The sequence below is a fragment of the Pleurodeles waltl genome, chromosome 5 (genome assembly GCF_031143425.1).
Source record: "Pleurodeles waltl isolate 20211129_DDA chromosome 5, aPleWal1.hap1.20221129, whole genome shotgun sequence".
In the NCBI taxonomy this organism is placed as follows: Eukaryota; Metazoa; Chordata; class Amphibia; order Caudata; family Salamandridae; genus Pleurodeles; species Pleurodeles waltl.
In genome coordinates this window covers 1,308,401,324-1,308,421,634 of record NC_090444.1, presented here as the reverse complement: position 1 = coordinate 1,308,421,634, position 20,311 = coordinate 1,308,401,324, and the positions used below count along the sequence as shown (strand labels likewise).

Here is a 20,311-nt window from a genome sequence, read left to right as displayed (position 1 = left end):
ACATTGAGTCGAGCCTTTCCTCCGCCTCAGCGGATTCAAGATATTCAGGAATTGGTTCCAATGTTTCGAAATGGAGCGGTAGTTCCAGTCCTCAAGGTCCTTCGTCTGCTCGGTCTGTTCGCCTCCTGCATTCTGTTGGTCACGCATGCTCGCTGGCACATGAGGGCTCTTCAGTGGTGCCTCCGAAGGCAGTGGTCTCAACACAAGGGAGATTTAGAAGGTGTTTCATATCAATCTGTTGGAGTTACGGGCTGTACGTTTGGCTCTCAAGGCCTTCCTCCCATCCCTTCGTGGTCAGTCGGTACAGGTCCTGACGGACAATACTACCACGATGTGGTACATAAACAAACAGGGAGGAGTAGGGTCGTACCTTCTCTGCAGAGAAGCTCTTCGGCTATGGTCCTGGGCAAAGGACCATCAGATTTGCTTGGTGGCAAATCATCTGGCCGGGGTCTCGAATGTACGTGCGGACAGTCTCAGTCGCCAATTCTCGGCAGACCACGAGTGGCGTCTCCATCCAGATCAAGTCTGTTTAATCTTCCAGATGTGGGGGTTTCCTCGGATAGATCTGTTTGCCACTCGGGAGAACGCGCATTGCCCGTTATTCTGCAGCCTCCAGTATCCGATGCAGGGAGCGTTGGGGGACGCGTTTCAGATAACCTGGTGCGACCAGTTGCTTTACGCGTTTCCCCCCATACCCTTGATTCCTCGAGTGTTGAGGAAAATTCGCCAAGACCGGGCCCAAGTCATCTTAATAGCTCCGGATTGGCCAAGGAGGGTATGGTACTCCGACCTTCTCCAACTCTCACTGTGCCCTCCGCTCCGTCTCCCTCTCAGGGCAGACCTCCTCTCGCAGTCGCAGGGGCAGGTTTTACACCCCAACCTCCAGAGTCTGCACCTACATGCTTGGAGATTGAACGGGGCAACCTGAGTTCCTTCTCTCTCCCGCCTGATGTAGTGGATGTTATCTTAGCGGCCAGGCGACACTCCACTAAATCTATCTACGCTAATAGGTGGTCTAAATTTGTTATGTGGTGTGGAGAGAGACAGATTGATCCCTTACATGCTCATCTGTCACATGTTTTGTCTTTTGCACTGTCTCTAGCGCAGAAAGGTTGTGCAGTAGCTACCATTAAGGGTTATTTGTCGGCCTTGTCAGCCTTCATTTGTCTTCCAGACCAACCATCGTTATTTAAATCCCCTATTGTTCTCAGATTCTTGAAAGGTCTTCTGAATCAATATCCTCCAAAACCATTCGTTATGCCTCAATGGGATTTGTCCTTGGTCCTGACTTTCCTTATGGGGTCCCCTTTTGAGCCTATGCATTCTTGCCCCTTAAGGTATTTGGTTATTAAAACAGTATTCCTGGTAGCTATAACATCTGCAAGGAGAGTGAGTGAGTTGCAGGCCTTATCGGTTAAACCCCCTTATATAACGTTTTATGGGGATAAGGTGGTGTTGAGGACCAAGGCTGCTTTCCTTCCGAAGGTTGTTTCACCCTTCCATTTGGCTCAGACAATCACTTTGTCCACGTTTTATCCTCCGCCTCATCCTTCAAAGGAGGAAGAAAGACTACATCGCCTGGACCCAAAAATGGCGTTGAGCTTCTATATCGACAGAATGAAGGATATCGGGCTGGAGGATCAGCTGTTTGTCGGATACGTGGGCAAGAGGAGAGGAAAGGCAGTCCACAAGAGAACACTCTCCAGGTGGGTTGTTCTTTGCATTAAAATCTGTTACTCTTTGGCAAAGAAGGATCCGCCTGAGGGCATTAGAGCTCACTCCACCAGAGCTAAGTCGGCCTCTTCGGCCTTGGCCAGGGGTGTTCCTGTGGTTGACATCTGCAAGGCCGCAACTTGGTCGTCCCTTCACACTTTTGTGAAACATTACTGTTTGGACTCTGAGGTCAGAAGGGACGGTCATTTTGCACGGTCAGTGCTGCAGGATTTCTTGGTTTGACCATTTAGGCACCCACCGCCGGGCGTGGTACTGCTTTGGGACTCTATTCATCAGGTGAGGAATCCACAGGTAGTTGTATCCATCAGAAGAACGAGTTACTTACCTTCGGTAACGACTTTTCTGGTGGATACATTAGCTACCTGTGGATTCCTCACGGTCCCACCCGCCTCCCCGTTGCCTTTTTGGTCTCTCCAAGCAATCCTTGAGTGTGCTCCTTTTGGTCTTCAAAGTTGCAATACATTTTGCATGTATGATATTTGTATATATGTGTATATTTATATATAAATCTATATATATATTGGGTATATACATGATTCGTATGTATAAATATATTTATTTGTTTAAAAAAAAAAAAAAAAAGGTTATATTAAATCTACAGCTATTTTATTGCAATGTTGTGTGATTTACAATATTAAGAGATGTTGCTTTGCTCTTTCATTGCATTGGGTTATTATTATTATTCTCATGCACGTAAAAAATGTTGGTACTGTCATCGGCACGTCGGCGAGGACTTCTTATTGCCTGTATGACGTCAGACGGCGTCGCGTGGGCTAGAGTGACGTCCTCGTCGACGTGCAGAGACTAGTAAGAAGATTTCCGTCAAATGCTGGCGCCATGGGAGTATTCATCAGGTGAGGAATCCACAGGTAGCTAATGTATCCACCAGAAAAGTCGTTACCGAAGGTAAGTAACTCGTTCGTCTGTTACTACGGATCTTTCAGTCTGAGTGTGTAAGTTATAGGTTGGCAGTTAATCAGGTCAGATTGGTTTGAGCCAAGATTTTTTTTAATAAAAAAAAAAAAAAGGCTTGTGTTAATTTTAATTACTTATCAAGGTTCCAGTCACGAAGGTTTGCATTGTAAGTTTTAATTAACTGAACAATAAAGTTATTGATTCATTCACGAAGGTTCAAGTCACAAAGTAATGTTTGATTATGACCCTTAATAAAGACCAAAAGAGCCACAGAGCATTTTAGGAGCATTGGTGCTACACAGCAAAAATGTGTTTAGAAATCTCCCTGTCGTCCAGTAGCACAGGGGATGTACAAGCATGGCTGAGGTGCCTCTGCAGAGCTGCCTGGAAGCCGTGTTCCCAAACTTTGATGCCATAAAGCAAAACTAAAGTTAACTTGTACACCAGCAGTATGTGTGTTCCATAACAAAAGTGAGGTGCATCAGCAGAGTTGTGTTAGATGCCCTGGCCCTTGTACAGTTGGCGTTGACATGAGAATTGTGGTGCTCCGGTAAAGCTTGGCAAGTTGCAAGCTGGTGCAGCAGCGGATATTGTATATGTACTACACATTTAATGATGGGGGCGTAGATTATCAGTGAGCTGTGAAGAGATATTCACTAGAAGACTCGGGTCGAAAGGAATGCCACACATGCACTCTGAATTTACAAAGTTACACAAGTAAACTGATAACTAGACAGCCTTGCTACAGTTTTCTACTAAACGTGGCACCTTAGAGTCTCACCGCCTGTGCAGGTTACAAATTGCCAGTTTGTGGACATTACCTGTGGCGTAATACAAACTGAAGATCACCTACTATAACCTCTTGCTGCTTAAACTATTCCATGTGGTACATATCTCACCAGAAGCGTAGCATGCACCCTAAATGGAGGTGTGACACAAATATACAGGCACATCCAACATTGAATTGCATCTTGAAGTAATCCATATGCTCATTAGTACAGCAGGATAAATTACATCTTCATCAGACTAGATAAAACAGTGCTCTTTTCATGCCAGTTTTCCTTCTCTTCATTCTCGGCTCACAGGAAAATACAATCTCATAAACTTCCTACTGAATTTTATATTTAAATCCAGGTACATATTGTCCTACATGGTGCTTTAACAATCAGAAGCACCGACCGTATTGTCATTTTCACTGAGCTATGAAACAATTTACTTTTGTGTGCCCAGAGACGTAATGGTCGTTCAGCTGCTGTAGAAATGGAAGCGGCTTGTGAGCTGTCATGTATTGAGATGGCACTAGTTATTGGAATGCGGCTCACAAAACTGTGCTTCTAGATGACTTCCATGTAAGGGGTGGTTAATGGATTCATGCATTGCCTGAGTTGGGGTATGTAGTTTACAATTAAAACTGTACTAATGCAATTGGGGCTGTCTAAAAGGTATTTTCATATTTAGTTATGAAAATTAATTTTCTAATGAGGCTTCAAATTCACTTTTTGTTTGTTTAGTTGAGAAATGTCATTAAATATAGTTAGGTCGTTCAGGAAAGATTGACCTTGAGTTAGAGACTTAAGAAGTTTGTTTTGCGGAAGTGGCTTGTGATACTTATGTTGTTGCCTGTTTGAAACACTACACTATCTTGGTGTGGTTGTCAGCGATGGCCCCACCCCACATCGTGGCCTATTGGTCAGGGTGTGCTCATCTTGATCCTCCCCAGTCCCCTCTCCGGGTCTTTCATTTTATTTTGAGGATGCACAGACTGTGCCCCATGTCTTGGAATGGCTCCTAGAGATGTATTTTTCTTTTGGGACCAGTCAGAGAACTGTGGTCCACAAACCCAACTTTAGAACTGCAGACCCCAAAGGGGTCACAGACAGGCTGTTTTGTCCAATAAAATTACTTTTATTATTATGTTTTCTAATTTGGATTAGTGAATTCCCTTTTATTAAATGGCAAGTATGAACAAAAGTGTTAACCATTGGAAAAAACACTCCACAACTTTTGTAAGTGCTTATATAGCTAAAACCACTTAATGGATTTACACCAAGGTAATACAAGTAATCTTTTTTTAGTAAAGTTCTACGCACATAAAACATTAGTGTAAACTGTTCAGGGATTTTGGCAGTAGGCATGAACAAAATTTCCTATGGGAGCTAAAATAAAAAACACAACTTTTATTCTCATGCCCGCATCCCCTTTTTTCACATGTATTTATCCCGCACAGATTTGCACGAAAATTGGCTTGCTGGGTCATAGCTGGCTGTGCCAAGTGATTGCTAACTTTGGTGCGGATCTGTCTATAGGGTCAAAAGGTAAAGGCAAATCAAAATATTTATTTTCAATGGCAAGTGCAGCAGATCCATAACTGCACAGTGGCATATACCTCTGTGTATAGCAGCTGCTCTTTTGAGCGTGAAGGATAGTGATGTCTGTCCAGTAAAGTTCTTGATGATGCAGAGCTCCTAAAATGAAAATAACTATAAATGTATTTTACTGTTTTGCTTGTTTTATGTTGAATATGATCTATATCCTGTTTTTTCTTCCGTTTTGTTTCTGGTATTACTGTGATATTGTAGTGATGTTTAGGTACTTGGTAATAATACACGTGTCTGTCAGCTGTTAATACAAGGACTAAGGAATGGATTTTAGTCCAAAAAGTCTAGCGAAAATAATTTTTGGTGCTATTCTTAGACACCTCACTTATCGGTTGCATTCTTTAATCTTTTGAGATTTTACCGTTGCATAGATCAGAGTATTTTAATCTTAATATCCCATGAGGATGTGTTGGTGAGGCACAGCAGTGTCATTGTAAGCTTTCAGTTTTTAAAATATTTACTTTGAAAGATGCCTCGTACCAGACGATTACTGTAATGAGTGAGTACAGCCCTCCTTTCTGGTAACAAATACCTGCTTGTGTCTACGGATTGATATCCTTTTACACACATTGTACTTTATTACTGATCTAAGTATGCCTTTCAGAGGGTTTGTAGGAAAGGTGCTGTCTTTTAATATGCCTAGTTTCAACACTGCTGCTATTACAGAAATTTGTTTTGAGTTGAAATAATGTAATCCTATTTTTCAGTGATTTGTTATTTCAAAAGATATTCTAAGTCTGGTCTGTATGAAATGCTTAACACGGTTTTTCCTGTGTGTTACTTTTGGTAACATTCACATTATGAAACAGTTTCATGCACACCCAGATTTGAGGTGGTGGGGGTCTCTGATCTCTAATAATGATTCAGTGGGGGTCCACAGCAGTCAAAATGTTACGAATCGCTGGGTGTTAGCCCAAGCTCCTTTCGTGGTGATAGTCACATAATTGTCTGACAACAGCTGCTCTGTCAAGCCAGACCATAAAAAGAACTGTGCAGAAGCCAGTAACTTTGCGCATAGTATAGTTATCTCACTGCTAATTATGTTAGCTAGGTTAAACCAACAATTGTAGGTGAAATTATTACAAGTACTATATTTATCATTTCCATAACAAATAAACATTACATAGATTATAAAGTTTTCCAAATAAAATGTTCTATGCAATGTAAACGTTGCACAGATTTTGTACTCTATTACAGTTTAAAATGAATATGTTTTGCATTTTTAGGTCGAGCCTAGGCAGCGCTCATTCCCACCTACTGGCTTGTTATTGGCTGTGTGCTTGTTATCCATATATTCTTTGTTTGCTATTGGTTTCTGGCATGCATTTGTCATGCATCCCTTCGTGTTTATCCCTCCCAAAGCGCAGCGACCAAGTACAATCTTCTTACACAGGTTTCCTTTTTTAGATGTTTGTGGAACTTTTTTTTTTTTTAGTATCTGTAGTCACACTGTAGCGATCAGTCTGTTAAGCGCCGGTTGCACGTTGCATTTAACTTGTGTTTGCACAGCTTTGGTTAATACATTTTAAAACGTGTTTAAAAATAACAGTGCGCTCGTTGTTTTATTGTTAATGTTTGAACAGTTTTAGTTATTAATAATTATTTTGCAATACATGCTTTCTTACACAAACACGCTCTCATGCACATACACACATCTTTCTCCCACACAGAAGCGCTCTCTTTTACACACACGTACTGTGTCTCAGACACATCACTCACAGAGACATCCAGATGTATTTTATTTTACATTTACACCATGTCAGGTCAACATCGTAGTGTGGGCCTTGGTTTTCAGATCGTGTTTTTTTTTTGGGTTTAGTAATTTTTAAAACAAACTTAAATAAAGCACTGTGTGTATTAGCTTTCATCTAGTGTGTTTAGTTTTACTTTGGTTAGTAAACTTAAAAACGTGCTTAAATATAGCACTGTACGCATTTGTTTTCGTTGCGTTTGCACAGTCTTAATTATTATTAATTACCTTGCAGCTACATTAGTCAAAGGTTCCGTGCTTATATTGGTTTTTATAACACACACACGCTCCCTTACATAAATACGCACATCTTCTCTCCCACACAATCGGTTTTTCTCTTTATCTCACACACAAACTGTTTTTATTTTTTTGGTCTCTTTCACGCTTTCTCATTTATACAGCACTTTATTTTTTTCTCTCTCTCTCTTTCCCTTTGTCACACACTGCACTAACTTTTTGACATACACACTGTCTCTCTCTCACTATGTCCTCTCTCTTTCTTTCACATACACATACGCTCTGTTACTTATACAAGCTATCACTCACATACATACATCCTTTCTGTAACACACACGGATTCTGTCTTACACACACATGCTCTGTCTCACACAGATCACTCACAGAGACATTCATATAGAGTTTACTCGAAGTTTTCACCATGTCAGGTTAATACCGCAGCACGCGATTTCCTTTTGATCTCATGTTTGCACAGTTTCTGTTATTAATTGCCTTGCTTCCATATTATGCAGAGTTTATGTGCTGTAAATTGACAAATCTTGACAGTTTCAGCACAGTTCTAATTATACACTGACCCTATTTCAAACACTGCCAGTACATGCATTTACATATGTATTGGCTTTTTTAGAAGACGACAAGTGGTATCTTAAACTTTTACTTTACTTCCCCACAGCTTAAAATAACACTTTACATTTCAGCTGTGCCTGTTTAAACTTTATTATTTATTAACATTTATTTAAATCCTATCAGTTACAACTTTGTATTTTGTTTAGCGTTTGCACAGCTTAAAACACTCCTATTTACAACTCAGCCTTCTATTATGCAGAGGCACATTTTTGTTGAATTACTAATGGTGGTTCAGTTATTTTTTTAGGCACCAGTACTGCACAGTTTTTTTTATAATCTTTTATTATTATCAAACAAGGTGTAAAAGAAAGTCTATTGACGTGCATCACGATAGTCTGAAGCCTTTGAAGGTTACTTTTAATCCTTAAAGGCATGTGCGGCCAGTTTTTTCCAAGGAACAAAAGTAATTTAGGCACAAAGAAAGAGTCTGCAAGTGGCCAGACAGGGTTCAGTAGTTTGTTGATGTGTTGAGAAAGATATTGCTTAGCTTCAGTTGCAAGAGAATTAGCATACCTTGAAAGATCGTTATCATGAACCTAAACAGCAGATGTGGATGTTAATGGTGATGTTTACAACTATGCTAATTCTCTCTTCACTGAAGAGGAGTGGGATCTTTGATGAATACAGCCTAGTTTTTAACAATTTCACACCACTCCAGACTTTGTCCTTATTTTTGTTTAGTAATTTTATAAACGTTTGTAAATCTAGCAGGGTATGGGTTGCCTTTTATATCGTGGTTGCACATTTTTAGTTTTAACATTGGAAATAATGCCTACATTTAACATTGCGCTATTTGTGTTTTCTGTAAGGTACGCACAGATTTAGTTAGTAATTTTCGAAACATGTTTAAATATAACATTGCCTGCATATGCATTTCACTTCGGTTGGCCCAGTTTTAGGGATTAAATATCTTGCAGCGATATCATGCTAAGTTACCGTGCCATTACATTGGTCTTAATAACACACACACACACTCTTTCACACATCCATGCTCTCACAAACATACACACATCCTCTTTCCAACACATATGTTTTTTCTCTCACGCTCTATAACACATACACTCTTTCTTTCTATCTCTTTCCATCTGTTTTATTCACACAGCACTCTTTCTTTCTCTCTAGCCCACACTCCCTTACACACAGCACTATTTCTCTCGCACACTCTCTCTCTTTTTCATCTTATCTTCCCTTTTTCTTTAACAGATACACACACATACAAGCTTTCACGCACATACACACATCCTTTCTCACATACACACGTGCTCTCTTTTACACACACATACTATGTCTCACAAACATCACTCACAGAAACCTTCATATGAATTTTATTATAAATTTACACCGTCAGGTTGACATTACAGTGCGCGCTTTGTTTTTCATATCGTGTTTTCTGTTTTTTCGTTTAGTAATCTTTAAACGTACTTAAATATAGCACTGTGCGCATTAACTTTCATCTGGTGTTTGCATTGTTACTTTGGGTCGTAATTTTTAAAACGTGATTAGATATAGTAGTGCGTGCATTTGTTTTTAGCGCATTTGCACAGTTTTGAAAAATAATTAGCTTGCAGCTATATTAGTCAAAAATTCGGTGCCGTTACATTAGTTCTTATAGCACACACACGCTCTCTCACATAAACCCCCTCTCACGGACATACACACATCCTCTCCCTCACACCATCGCTTTTTATCTCTCTCTCAAACACAAATTCTTTTTCTGTTTTTTGTCTATTTCTCACTTTCTCATTCACACAGCACTCTCTTTCTCTCTCTTTCCCTTTGTCACACAGTGCACTAACTTTTTCAAATACACACTGTCTCGCTCTCTCACTTTATCCTCTCTTTCTTTCACACACACATATGCGCTGTTACTTATACAAAGCTCTCACTCACATACATACATCCTTTTTGTGATACACACGCGCTCTCTCTTATACACACATGCTCTCTCACACACATCACTCACAGAGACATTCATGTAGATTTTATTCTAAATTTTGACCATGTCAGGTTAATACCGCAGCGCGCGCTTTGCCTTTCATCTTGTGTTTCCACAGTCTCGGTTATTAATGAACTCGCCGCCATATTATGCAGAGTTTTCGTGCTGTTAATTGACAAAATTCAACAGTGTCCGCACAGTTTTAATTATACACTGACACAATTTTAAACACTGCCAGTAGAGGCTTAGTTGTGCCTGCTTAATATTTTCGTATGTATTGGCATTTTTAAAAGACCATAAGTGCTCTCGTAAACTTTTACTTTAGTTCCACACAGCTTAAAATAACACCAGTTACGGTTTAGCTGTGCCTGTTTAAACTTTATTATTTATTAACATCAATTTAAAGCCCATTAGTGAAAACTTTGTATTTTGTTTAGAGTTCGCACAGCTTAAAATATTCTTATTTACAATTCAGCCTTTCAGTATACAGAGGCATATTTTATTTAAATGCATGCCGCTACTTTTTTCCAAGGAAGAAAAGCAAATTAGCCACAAAAAAGGGTCTTCAGTGGCCAGACAGAGTTCTGGAGTTTGTTGATGTGTTTTGGAAGATATGCCTAGCTTCAGTAGGAAGAGAATTAGCATAGCTTTAAAGATCGTTATCATGAACCTAAACAGCAGATGTGGATGTTGATGGTGATGTTTACAGCTATGCTAATTCTCCCTTCACTGAAGACCAGTGTGATCTTTGATGAATACAGCCTACTTTTTTTACAATTTCACACCACTCCAGACTTTGTCCTTATTTTCGTTTAGTAATTTTTATAAACCTTTGTAAATCTAGCAGGGTATAGGTTGCCTTTTATATCGTGTTTGCTCATTTTTAGTTTTAACACTGGAAATAATGCCTAATTTTAACATTGCGCTTTTTGTGTTTTCTGTAAGGTATGCACAGATTTAGTTAGAAAATTTCTAAACATGTTTAAATATAACATTGCGTGCATATGCATTTCACTTCGGTTGGCCCACTTTTAGGGATTAAATATTTTGCAGCGATCTGATGCAAAGTTTATTTGCTGTTATATTGGTACTCATAACACACATACACTCTCTCACATATATACGCTCTTACGGACAGACACTATTTTCGTTTACACACATACGGTATTTCACTTTCTCTTCCTTACACACTCTCTGTCTTTCTTTTTCTCAGTCTGTATTCAACTCTCATTCATACAGCATTCTCTCTCTTTCTCGCACACCTTACTCATACACATCAATAACTCTCTTACACACACACTATCTTTTTGTTTACTTTATTCTCTAGATGCCATCTAGTCATCAGACATTCTTCAAGAAATATTCTCAATATAAACTAATAAATGAACATGCTTTATATTTAGACCAATGTTTTTACTGCTATTCAAATCAACAATGTGCACCAAAATTAAAATACTGCATATATATATATATATATATACACTAACAAACAAATACAATCTAAATTTTTAAAAAAAGTATTTTCTGAAATTACACTTACTTGTTGCAGCAAACATACCATTATATGATCACAATACCATTTGTATTATAATACAATAACATAAGCAACACCAATAGCTCAAATGATCACAAATGCAAGACCTATTGCATTGCAAATGCTTGTTTATTTTCTATTTAGGACAGAAGAAACAATGTGGGATCAGAGTGGACAGCCTTGGCAGCAATGGCCTTTAAACCAGCAACAGTGGATGCAGACATTCCAGCATCAGCAGGACCCAAGTAAGTAGATAACAAGCCATAATGATACCTATATTTAAGCTTGGCATATTTTGTGGCTATTTTAATTTTTTAGGAGCCTCAAGATGCCTATCCATTGATATGACCATACAGCTTTTTTAGGTCCTATCTGAGACAGCGCATGCGCTCTTGAGACACTCTTGTTTACTTAAAGGGGACTTAGAGCCTACCCATTGCTTACCATTTGTTGACTTCGTCACTCTCATTTCTAGGCTTTTGTGTTTACAGAGCGTGTTTGCTTAATTTCCTCTTCTCCTGTTTTTACCCCCTCTTGGAGCATGGTCCAAGTACTGCTTCCTTGCCCAGTGTCCTTTAACTATTCTCAATTTCAAAGACACTTTTTAATTTTAGTTGGAGCATTCCCTTAGATTTCTGGGGCTTGCCCGCAATGTTACCACTCCCTCCCACACACTCCATGTTGTTTTGCTTTGCCACCAACCTCCCTGCCTGCTGCCAGTGGTGCTTTGCCCCACCTTCTCTGTCGTCAATGTTGCTTTGCCACCAACCTCCCTGCCTGCTGCCAGTGGTGCTTTGCCACCACCCTCCCTGCTGCTAGTGGTGCTTTGCCCTATCCTCCCTGCTATCCACCTTTCTTTCGCTGTCTTTGTTGCTTTGCCCCACCCATCTGCTTTGCCTACATCACCGACAATACAAAAAAAAATGTATGGCTTGGGCACTACTGGCTGCTTTATAGCTCTTTTCATGTACCTTGCCCACCTTTCCACTGTGTTGCCTGCCTCTTGTCCCTCTGTGTTACCTGCCACCCAACCCCCCCTCCTGCCTGTAATTAAAAAAAAAAAAAGAAATGGCAATGCCAACAAGTATTGCATATGTGAGAGCTATTGGCTTTGTCAGTGTTGTATTTTTTTAAGTGATGTACAGGAGCACCTTTTTCTTAACTTTCATCCATTGGTTGCAACATGGTGAAAAAAACATTGACCAAGTGAATAGCTCTTACATAAGACCTATTGGCTTTGCCAGCGCTTGTTTGAAAATTAAAGTGAAAACATCTGTTGTGCAGCACCGGAAGCTGGCTTTTATCACATGGTTTTGTCATGCCCCATTATTAGGCCATACTGGCAGTCCATCAGGTGGAAACTGACTGGGGTCCTAAGCTCTGAGGAATCTTGGAGGATATGGGTGCAAGCAGGGTGAGTGCACACTGGTCATGGTGGCTATGTTTCTGGCAAAGTGGGACATAGCACACTGCTAAAAACTCAAGGTTTCACACTAGCTCTTTAACTGGACATTAGCTATGAATTGGCACACCAAATAGAAGTGCTAACACAGGGCCTGGGGCTGTCCCAGCAAATGTGAAGATATGAGGAATTTGGTGGGAGTATTCTGCATTGCATTGCTTAAGAGGAACAGAGGTTTGTAACAAGCTCTCAATTGTCTTTAAACCTTGTGTATATTAATACATGTATGATGTATATTGGGGTGGGAATCTGCAGCATGCAGTTTGGTTTAGATACTGTTTTAATGTTACATAAAACTCAATAACGTTTGTCATAAAATAAAGTGTCAGCTTTGTATTTGAGTTTCTGTATTTGCGGTTCCAGTAGTGACAGTTGCATTTAGAGTACAGCTGCTAGTCAGAAGGAAAAGCACGCTCTCCAAATGATGAATTAATACTTTTTTGAAAAATGTACGTTTATATGCCACTATGTTGTTTAAAATATATTTTTATTTTGTGTGGACAGCATAGCAAAGGCAACTGATAGCAGTTCTGGAGTTCAACCCCATTGGCTGCATGTCAATAACAACATAATAACACACAACCCTTCCACTCCCCATCCCCACTACACGCACCAGTCAGCCTATACAGATTCGCTAATAAAAGAAAACACAGCACCACATCAGCTGAAAATACATTCGCCCCCATTGAGTCATTCCCCGATTCTTATTTCCCACTGTCTTCAGCAGCTCTAAAAAATAATATTCCATCCATTTGCCCGCTAGTTTACGAAACTTGTAAAACTTGTAGGGACAGCCTCTGCTGGCAAATATAACTTTTTCAGCCACTATTTACATGTCAGTACCCCTTCTTCATTCCTGCAGTGTTCTGCCCACCAGTACGAAGCTGTGTCTCTCAGCTGCCACTAGGCCAAGACCGCTGGGCCTGGGGTAGGTATGTATGTTTAGGGATCCTCAAAAGGATGAACTTAGGGTCCAATGGAATCTGCACTGATTGCACCCTGAGTTTCCCATTGATTAAACTCCAGTAGGCCTATATCCAGGGACATCTCCAGATTGTATTGGGGGGAGGGGGGGAGCCCTCATCACCCGACATCTCAAACAGTGTGGGTTCTGAACCCTCCTCATGGCTTGGAGGCAGCGCCTATCATTGGACACTCAGTGTAATATTTTGAATTGGACCAGTCGTAACCGTGATTTTATGGCTATCTTCCTGGGGTGCATTAGGGCCGCCTCCCAATCTGTGTCCTCCACCCACCTCTCTCGCAGTCCAAGCAGGGTTTCTGATGGATACAACTACCTGTGGATTCCTCACCTAATGAATACTCCCATGGCGCCAGCATTCGACGGAAATCTTCTTACTAGTCTCTGCACGTCGACGAGGACGTCACTCTAGCCCACGCGACGCCGTCTGACGTCATACAGGCAATAAGAGGTCCTCGCTGACGTGCCGATGACAGTTCCCTTTTTTCCGTGCATTCGAAACGGTTATCTTCGAGGGAGCTACTGTTACCTTCGTGGTTACAGTGTATTGTCTGCTGCGTAGTCTTCTCTGCGGTAATAATGTCTCAGAGGAAGTCGGGTTTCAAGCCCTGTCGAGAGTGTGGGGGCAAGATGTCAGTTACAGATCCTCACTCCGACTGTCTATGGTGTTTGAGCTCCGACCACGACGTCTCGACTTGCGATTCATGTCAACACATGAATCCGAAGGCCCTCAAAGAGCGTGAGGCCAAGTTATTCATGGCAAAGTCAAAGAAGAAGGAGAAACATCATAAGAAGTCTTCTTCGCCAAGGTCTCACCGGCGTCATCGAGACTCCCGGCGCCGTAGAGACTCACGACGTCATTCCAGCAAGGAGTCTCGTTCGAGGTCACCTTCGGCTCGGCGTCGGAGGACTTGGGAGGTCCGCCCCACGGTCACGCCGCATCCATCGACGCCGTTGCCCTCTCCGGCGTCACCGACTTTGCCTGGTCAGGCGTCGGTGATTGAGGTGGTGCAGCCTCTTGTGTTTTCTCCGGCGTCGCAGACGTCGAGGCCGGCGTCGGGGTCGCCCTCGATCCAGGCACCCCAGTATCCGGCTTTTCCCACTCCTGGAGCCGATAGTACCGCGTTTCTTAATGCGATGTATACCATCTTTCAGCAGATGGCTCCAGGAGCTGCTCCGGCTGGTCCTTCGGGGCCCTTGGCCTCTTCGTTGGGTGATCCTGCGCCTCTTCGGCCGGCACCCTTTATGCCCTTTCTCCCTTTTGGGAATGTGGGCTCGGCGCCGGTGTCGGTGGCCGCTCCGGTGGCTTCGGATGTTTCGGCCCCGGAGGTTGCCCTTCCGTCGAAGTCAGGATTTTGCCCTGTGACTCCGGTTGGTCCATCGGCTCCAAGACCTCGTCCTCCGGCTCCTGCCTCGGCGCCGAAGCTGCCTGTGGCGCCGGACGCGGCGTCAGATGCTTCTGGAGATCTGCGCCGTTCTTCGACGTCGGCGGAGGCCATGTCGACTCCGCGTATCGAGGAGAGACTTCATTCGAGGAGGCGTGCTCTCCGTCTTTTAGAAGAGCAGGAGTACCAGCGAGTCTTAGAGGAGGGAGAGATTGAGGACTCTGGAGACGGACTACATGGTCTGGATACAGCCAGTGGGCTGGACACTTCCCCTGAGTGGGATCTTTCATCTCCAGGGGAATATACGGAGGAGGCTGCTTCCTTTCATGCTGTGGTGAGGAAGGCAGCAAGCTTTTTGGACCTGCCTTTGCCGGTGGCAGAGGCGAAGCCGAATTTGCTGACAGAGGTATTGCATCCGGCCTCTGCTGCAGCTGAGCCTCTCTTGCCATTTAATGAGGCTTTGCTGGATCCGGTGTTGGAGGTGTGGAAGAAGCCGGTGTCTTCCTCGGCCGTTCATAGGGCTGTGGCCAGGAGGTATCGAGCTGCACCATCTGACCCTGGCTTTCTCTCTAGACACCCTACGCCGGAGAGCTTGGTGGTGCAAGCCTCCTGTTCCTCAAAGTCAGCGCCTGGTTCCTTCCCGACGGTGCCTGGAGACAGAGACTCCAAGAAACTGGATGCGCAGTCCAAGAAAATATTTTCGTCATGCAGTTTGGCGTTGAAGGCCACCAACGCAACGTGCATTCTGGGGAGGTACATCCATGCTCTGATGGATGATATTTCGTCTTCATTTACGGAGCTCCCCCAGGGTCTCTTGGATGTGGTCTCGGACGCTCAGGCTGCCGCGACCCAGATTATCCAGTCTGGGCTGGACACGACCGACTCGGTGGCCAGGGCGATGGGCACTGCTGTGGTGGCAAGAAGACAGGCCTGGCTCCGAAACTCAGGGTTTTCTGCGGATGTGCAGTCGACCCTGCTGGACCTCCCGTTTGATGGGGACAGACTGTTTGGAGCCAAGGCAGATTCGGCCTTGGAACGATTTAAGGAGAGCAGAGCCACAGCCAAATTGTTAGGACTGCAAGCTCCTTCTTCCTCTGCCTCTTCTAGATTTTTCAGGAGGTTTTGGGGATTTGGGCGTGGCTCTTCTTCCTCTTCCTTTCGGGGGAGGTTCCAGCAACCCGCCTCTTCCCTCCCCTATAGGTCATTTAGAGGGAGGGGGAGGGGTGGGGCCCGTACCAGAGGAGCCTCTCAACAGCACTCTGCCTCTTCCTCATCCTCTGGAGGGGTGCAGCAGGGGAAGCAGCCTTAGGCTTCCACCATTTCCCACTCACTCCTCTCCTGTAGGGGGGAAGATTACAGCATTTTCTCCACAAGTGGAAGTCTATCACAACGGACACTTGGGTTCTCGACATTGTGGGGAAAGGCTACGCCCTTCCCTTTCGGGAGTTCCCGCCCCTCATCCCGCCCCGCCCATCTTATTGTTCAGAAGAACACCTCCTGTTGCTAGAACAGGAGGTTCAAGTCCTCCTTTCAAAGGGCACGGTAGAGTTGGTCCCAGAGCAGGAAAAGGGTCGAGGTTGTTACTCAAGATACTTCCTGATTCCCAAAAAGGATGGTCAGTTGAGACCAATCCTGGATCTGAGGATCTTGAATTGGTTCCTCAAACAGGAAAAGTTCAAGATGCTGACCCTAGCACAGGTGCTTTTGGCGTTGAACAAGGAAGATTGGATGGTGTCTGTCGACTTGCAGGATGCTTACTTTCATATCCCGATACTCAAGTCGCACAGGAAGTATCTCCGGTTTGTGGTAGGGTCGCAGCACTATCAGTTTGCGGTCCTCCCGTTTGGTCTTACTTCAGCACCTCGAGTCTTCACAAAGGTGATGTCAGTGGTTGCGGCGGAGCTCAGAAGGAAGGGGATAGCAGTATTCCCTTACTTGGACGACTGGTTGATCAAAGCCAAGTCCCCGGAGCTTGTGTCGCATCATCTGCAGTCAACAACCCAGTTGTTGTTCGACCTGGGCTTTTCAGTGAATGTGCCCAAATCTCACCTGGGGCCCTCTCAGCGCCTCCTGTTCATAGGGGCAGTACTGGATACAACATTGAGTCGAGCCTTTCCTCCGCCTCAGCGGATTCAAGATATTCAGGAATTGGTTCCAATGTTTCGAAATGGGGCGGTAGTTCCAGTCCTCAAGGTCCTTCGTCTGCTCGGTCTGTTCGCCTCCTGCATTCTGTTGGTCACGCATGCTCGCTGGCACATGAGGGCTCTTCAGTGGTGCCTCCGAAGGCAGTGGTCTCAACACAAGGGAGATTTAGAAGGTACTGTCAAGATCTCCAGAGATGCTGCTGTGGAATTGAAGTGGTGGATTGCGGGCAACAATCTTTCACAGGGGAAGCCGTTCGCGCAGTCGCCACCAGTGGCCACGGTCATAACGGATGCTTCCACCCTAGGATGGGGAGCTCATCTGGGGGATCTGGAGATCAAAGGGCTTTGGTCTCCAGAGGAACAGGTGTTTCATATCAATCTGTTGGAGTTACGGGCTGTACGTCTGGCTCTCAAGGCCTTCCTCCCATCCCTTCGTGGTCAGTCGGTACAGGTCCTGACGGACAATACTACCACGATGTGGTACATAAACAAACAGGGAGGAGTAGGGTCGTACCTTCTCTGCAGAGAAGCTCTTCGGCTATGGTCCTGGGCAAAGGACCATCAGATTTGCTTGGTGGCAAATCATCTGGCCGGGGTCTTGAATGTACGTGCGGACAGTCTGTCGCCAATTCTCGGCAGACCACGAGTGGCGTCTCCATCCAGATCAAGTCTGTTTAATCTTCCAGATGTGGGGGTTTCCTCGGATAGATCTGTTTGCCACTCGGGAGAACGCGCATTGCCCGTTATTCTGCAGCCTCCAGTATCCGATGCAGGGAGCGTTGGGGGACGCGTTTCAGATAACCTGGTGCGACCAGTTGCTTTACGCGTTTCCCCCCATACCCTTGATTCCTCGAGTGTTGAGGAAAATTCGCCAAGACCGGGCCCAAGTCATCTTAATAGCTCCGGATTGGCCAAGGAGGGTATGGTACTCCGACCTTCTCCAACTCTCACTGTGCCCTCCGCTCCGTCTCCCTCTCAGGGCAGACCTCCTCTCGCAGTCGCAGGGGCAGGTTTTACACCCCAACCTCCAGAGTCTGCATCTATATGCTTGGAGATTGAACGGGGCAACCTGAGTTCCTTCTCTCTCCCGCCTGATGTAGTGGATGTTATCTTAGCGGCCAGGCGACACTCCACTAAATCTATCTACGCTAATAGGTGGTCTAAATTTGTTATATGTGTGGAGAGAGACAGATTGATCCATTACATGCTCATCTGTCACATGTTTTGTCTTTTGCACTGTCTCTAGCGCAGAAAGGTTGTGCAGTGGCTACCATTAAGGGTTATTTGTCGGCCTTGTCAGCCTTCATTTGTCTTCCAGACCAACCATCGTTATTTAAATCCCCTATTGTTCTCAGATTCTTGAAAGGTCTTCTGAATCAATATCCTCCAAAACCATTCGTTATGCCTCAATGGGATTTGTCCTTGGTCCTGACTTTCCTTATGGGGTCCCCTTTTGAGCCTATGCATTCTTGCCCCTTAAGGTATTTGGTTATTAAAACAGTATTCCTGGTAGCTATAACATCTGCAAGGAGAGTGAGTGAGTTGCAGGCCTTATCGGTTAAACCCCCTTATATAACGTTTTATGGGGATAAGGTGGTGTTGAGGACCAAGGCTGCTTTCCTTCCGAAGGTTGTTTCACCCTTCCATTTGGCTCAGACAATCACTTTGTCCACGTTTTATCCTCCGCCTCATCCTTCAAAGGAGGAAGAAAGACTACATCGCCTGGACCCAAAAAGGGCGTTGAGCTTCTATATCGACAGAATGAAGGATATCAGGCTGGAGGATCAGCTGTTTGTCGGATACGTGGGCAAGAGGAGAGGAAAGGCAGTCCACAAGAGAACACTCTCCAGGTGGGTTGTTCTTTGCATTAAAATCTGTTACTCTTTGACAAAGAAGGATCCGCCTGAGGGCATTAGAGCTCACTCCACCAGAGCTAAGTCGGCCTCTTCGGCCTTGGCCAGGGGTGTTCCTGTGGTCGACATCTGCAAGGCCGCAACTTGGTCGTCCCTTCACACTTTTGTGAAACATTACTGTTTGGACTCTGAGGTCAGAAGGGACGGTCATTTTGCACGGTCAGTGCTGCAGGATTTCTTGGTTTGACCATTTAGGCACCCACCGCCGGGCGTGGTACTGCTTTGGGACTCTATTCATTAGGTGAGGAATCCACAGGTAGTTGTATCCATCAGAAGAACGAGTTACTTACCTTCGGTAACGACTTTTCTGGTGGATACATTAGCTACCTGTGGATTCCTCACGGTCCCACCCGCCTCCCCGTTGCCTTTTTGGTCTCTCCAAGCAATCCTTGAGTGTGCTCCTTTTGGTCTTCAAAGTTGCAATACATTTTGCATATATGATATTTGTATATATGTGTATATTTATATATAAATCTATATATATTGTGTATATACATGATTCGTATGTATAAATATATTTATTTGTTTAAAAAAAATAAAAAAAAAGAAGGTTATATTAAATCTACAGCTATTTTATTGCAATGTTGTGTGATTTACAATATTAAGAGATGTTGCTTTGCTCTTTCATTACATTGGGTTATTATTATTCTCATGCACGTAAAAAATGTTGGTACTGTCATCGGCACGTCGGCGAGGATCTCTTATTGCCTGTATGACGTCAGACGGCGTCGCGTGGGCTAGAGTGACGTCCTCGTCGACGTGCAGAGACTAGTAAGAAGATTTCCGTCGAATGCTGGCGCCATGGGAGTATTCATTAGGTGAGGAATCCACAGGTAGCTAATGTATCCACCAGAAAAGTCGTTACCGAAGGTAAGTAACTCGTTCATCTGGCATATTGTTATTGAGGGTTTTATACGTAGATGATATCGCACCCTTCCCTCTGTGCTGCCACACCTGTGGGTACCTTAGGAATTGATTTGTGTGCATCCCGTCCTCTCGCCGAAGCGAGGATAATGGCATAATATCGCCACTCGTGACCAGGTCTCCATCCTTGGAAATCCCGGTCCAATCCCAAGTCCCAAATCCTCAATTTTTCCTAGTTCAGGAAGCCAGCGTCCCCTCCACAATGCTTTCCTTCGTGGGTTTACTGTGCCACCTAATTATTTTCATGGCTTTATCCCAGACTGCTAGTGCAACCTGAGTGGCTGAGAGGAGAACTAGAGTCCCCTAACCCCAATATAGATAATGTAGGCGAGGTCTACATTTAGACCTGTTCCAGCCTAAATGTTGAATGGTTCGGGTCAGGTGAAG

At 43.9% G+C, this 20,311-nt stretch overlaps 1 protein-coding gene across 2 annotated transcripts in view; it reads left to right on the top strand.

Annotated features, from left to right (window-relative positions):
• The window catches only part of PNISR (PNN interacting serine and arginine rich protein), a 242,349-nt gene that overhangs the window by 26,153 nt on the left and 195,885 nt on the right, over window positions 1-20,311 (top strand). Inside the window, exon 2 of one of the 2 annotated variants that reach the window (XM_069235540.1) lies at window positions 11,264-11,359. In XM_069235540.1, the coding sequence (XP_069091641.1) occupies window positions 11,272-11,359 (88 nt within the window). In that variant the 5' untranslated portion in view covers window positions 11,264-11,271. Of the gene's footprint in view, window positions 1-11,258; window positions 11,360-20,311 lie in introns of both variants that reach the window. The other variant, XM_069235539.1, reaches the window with a different exon arrangement.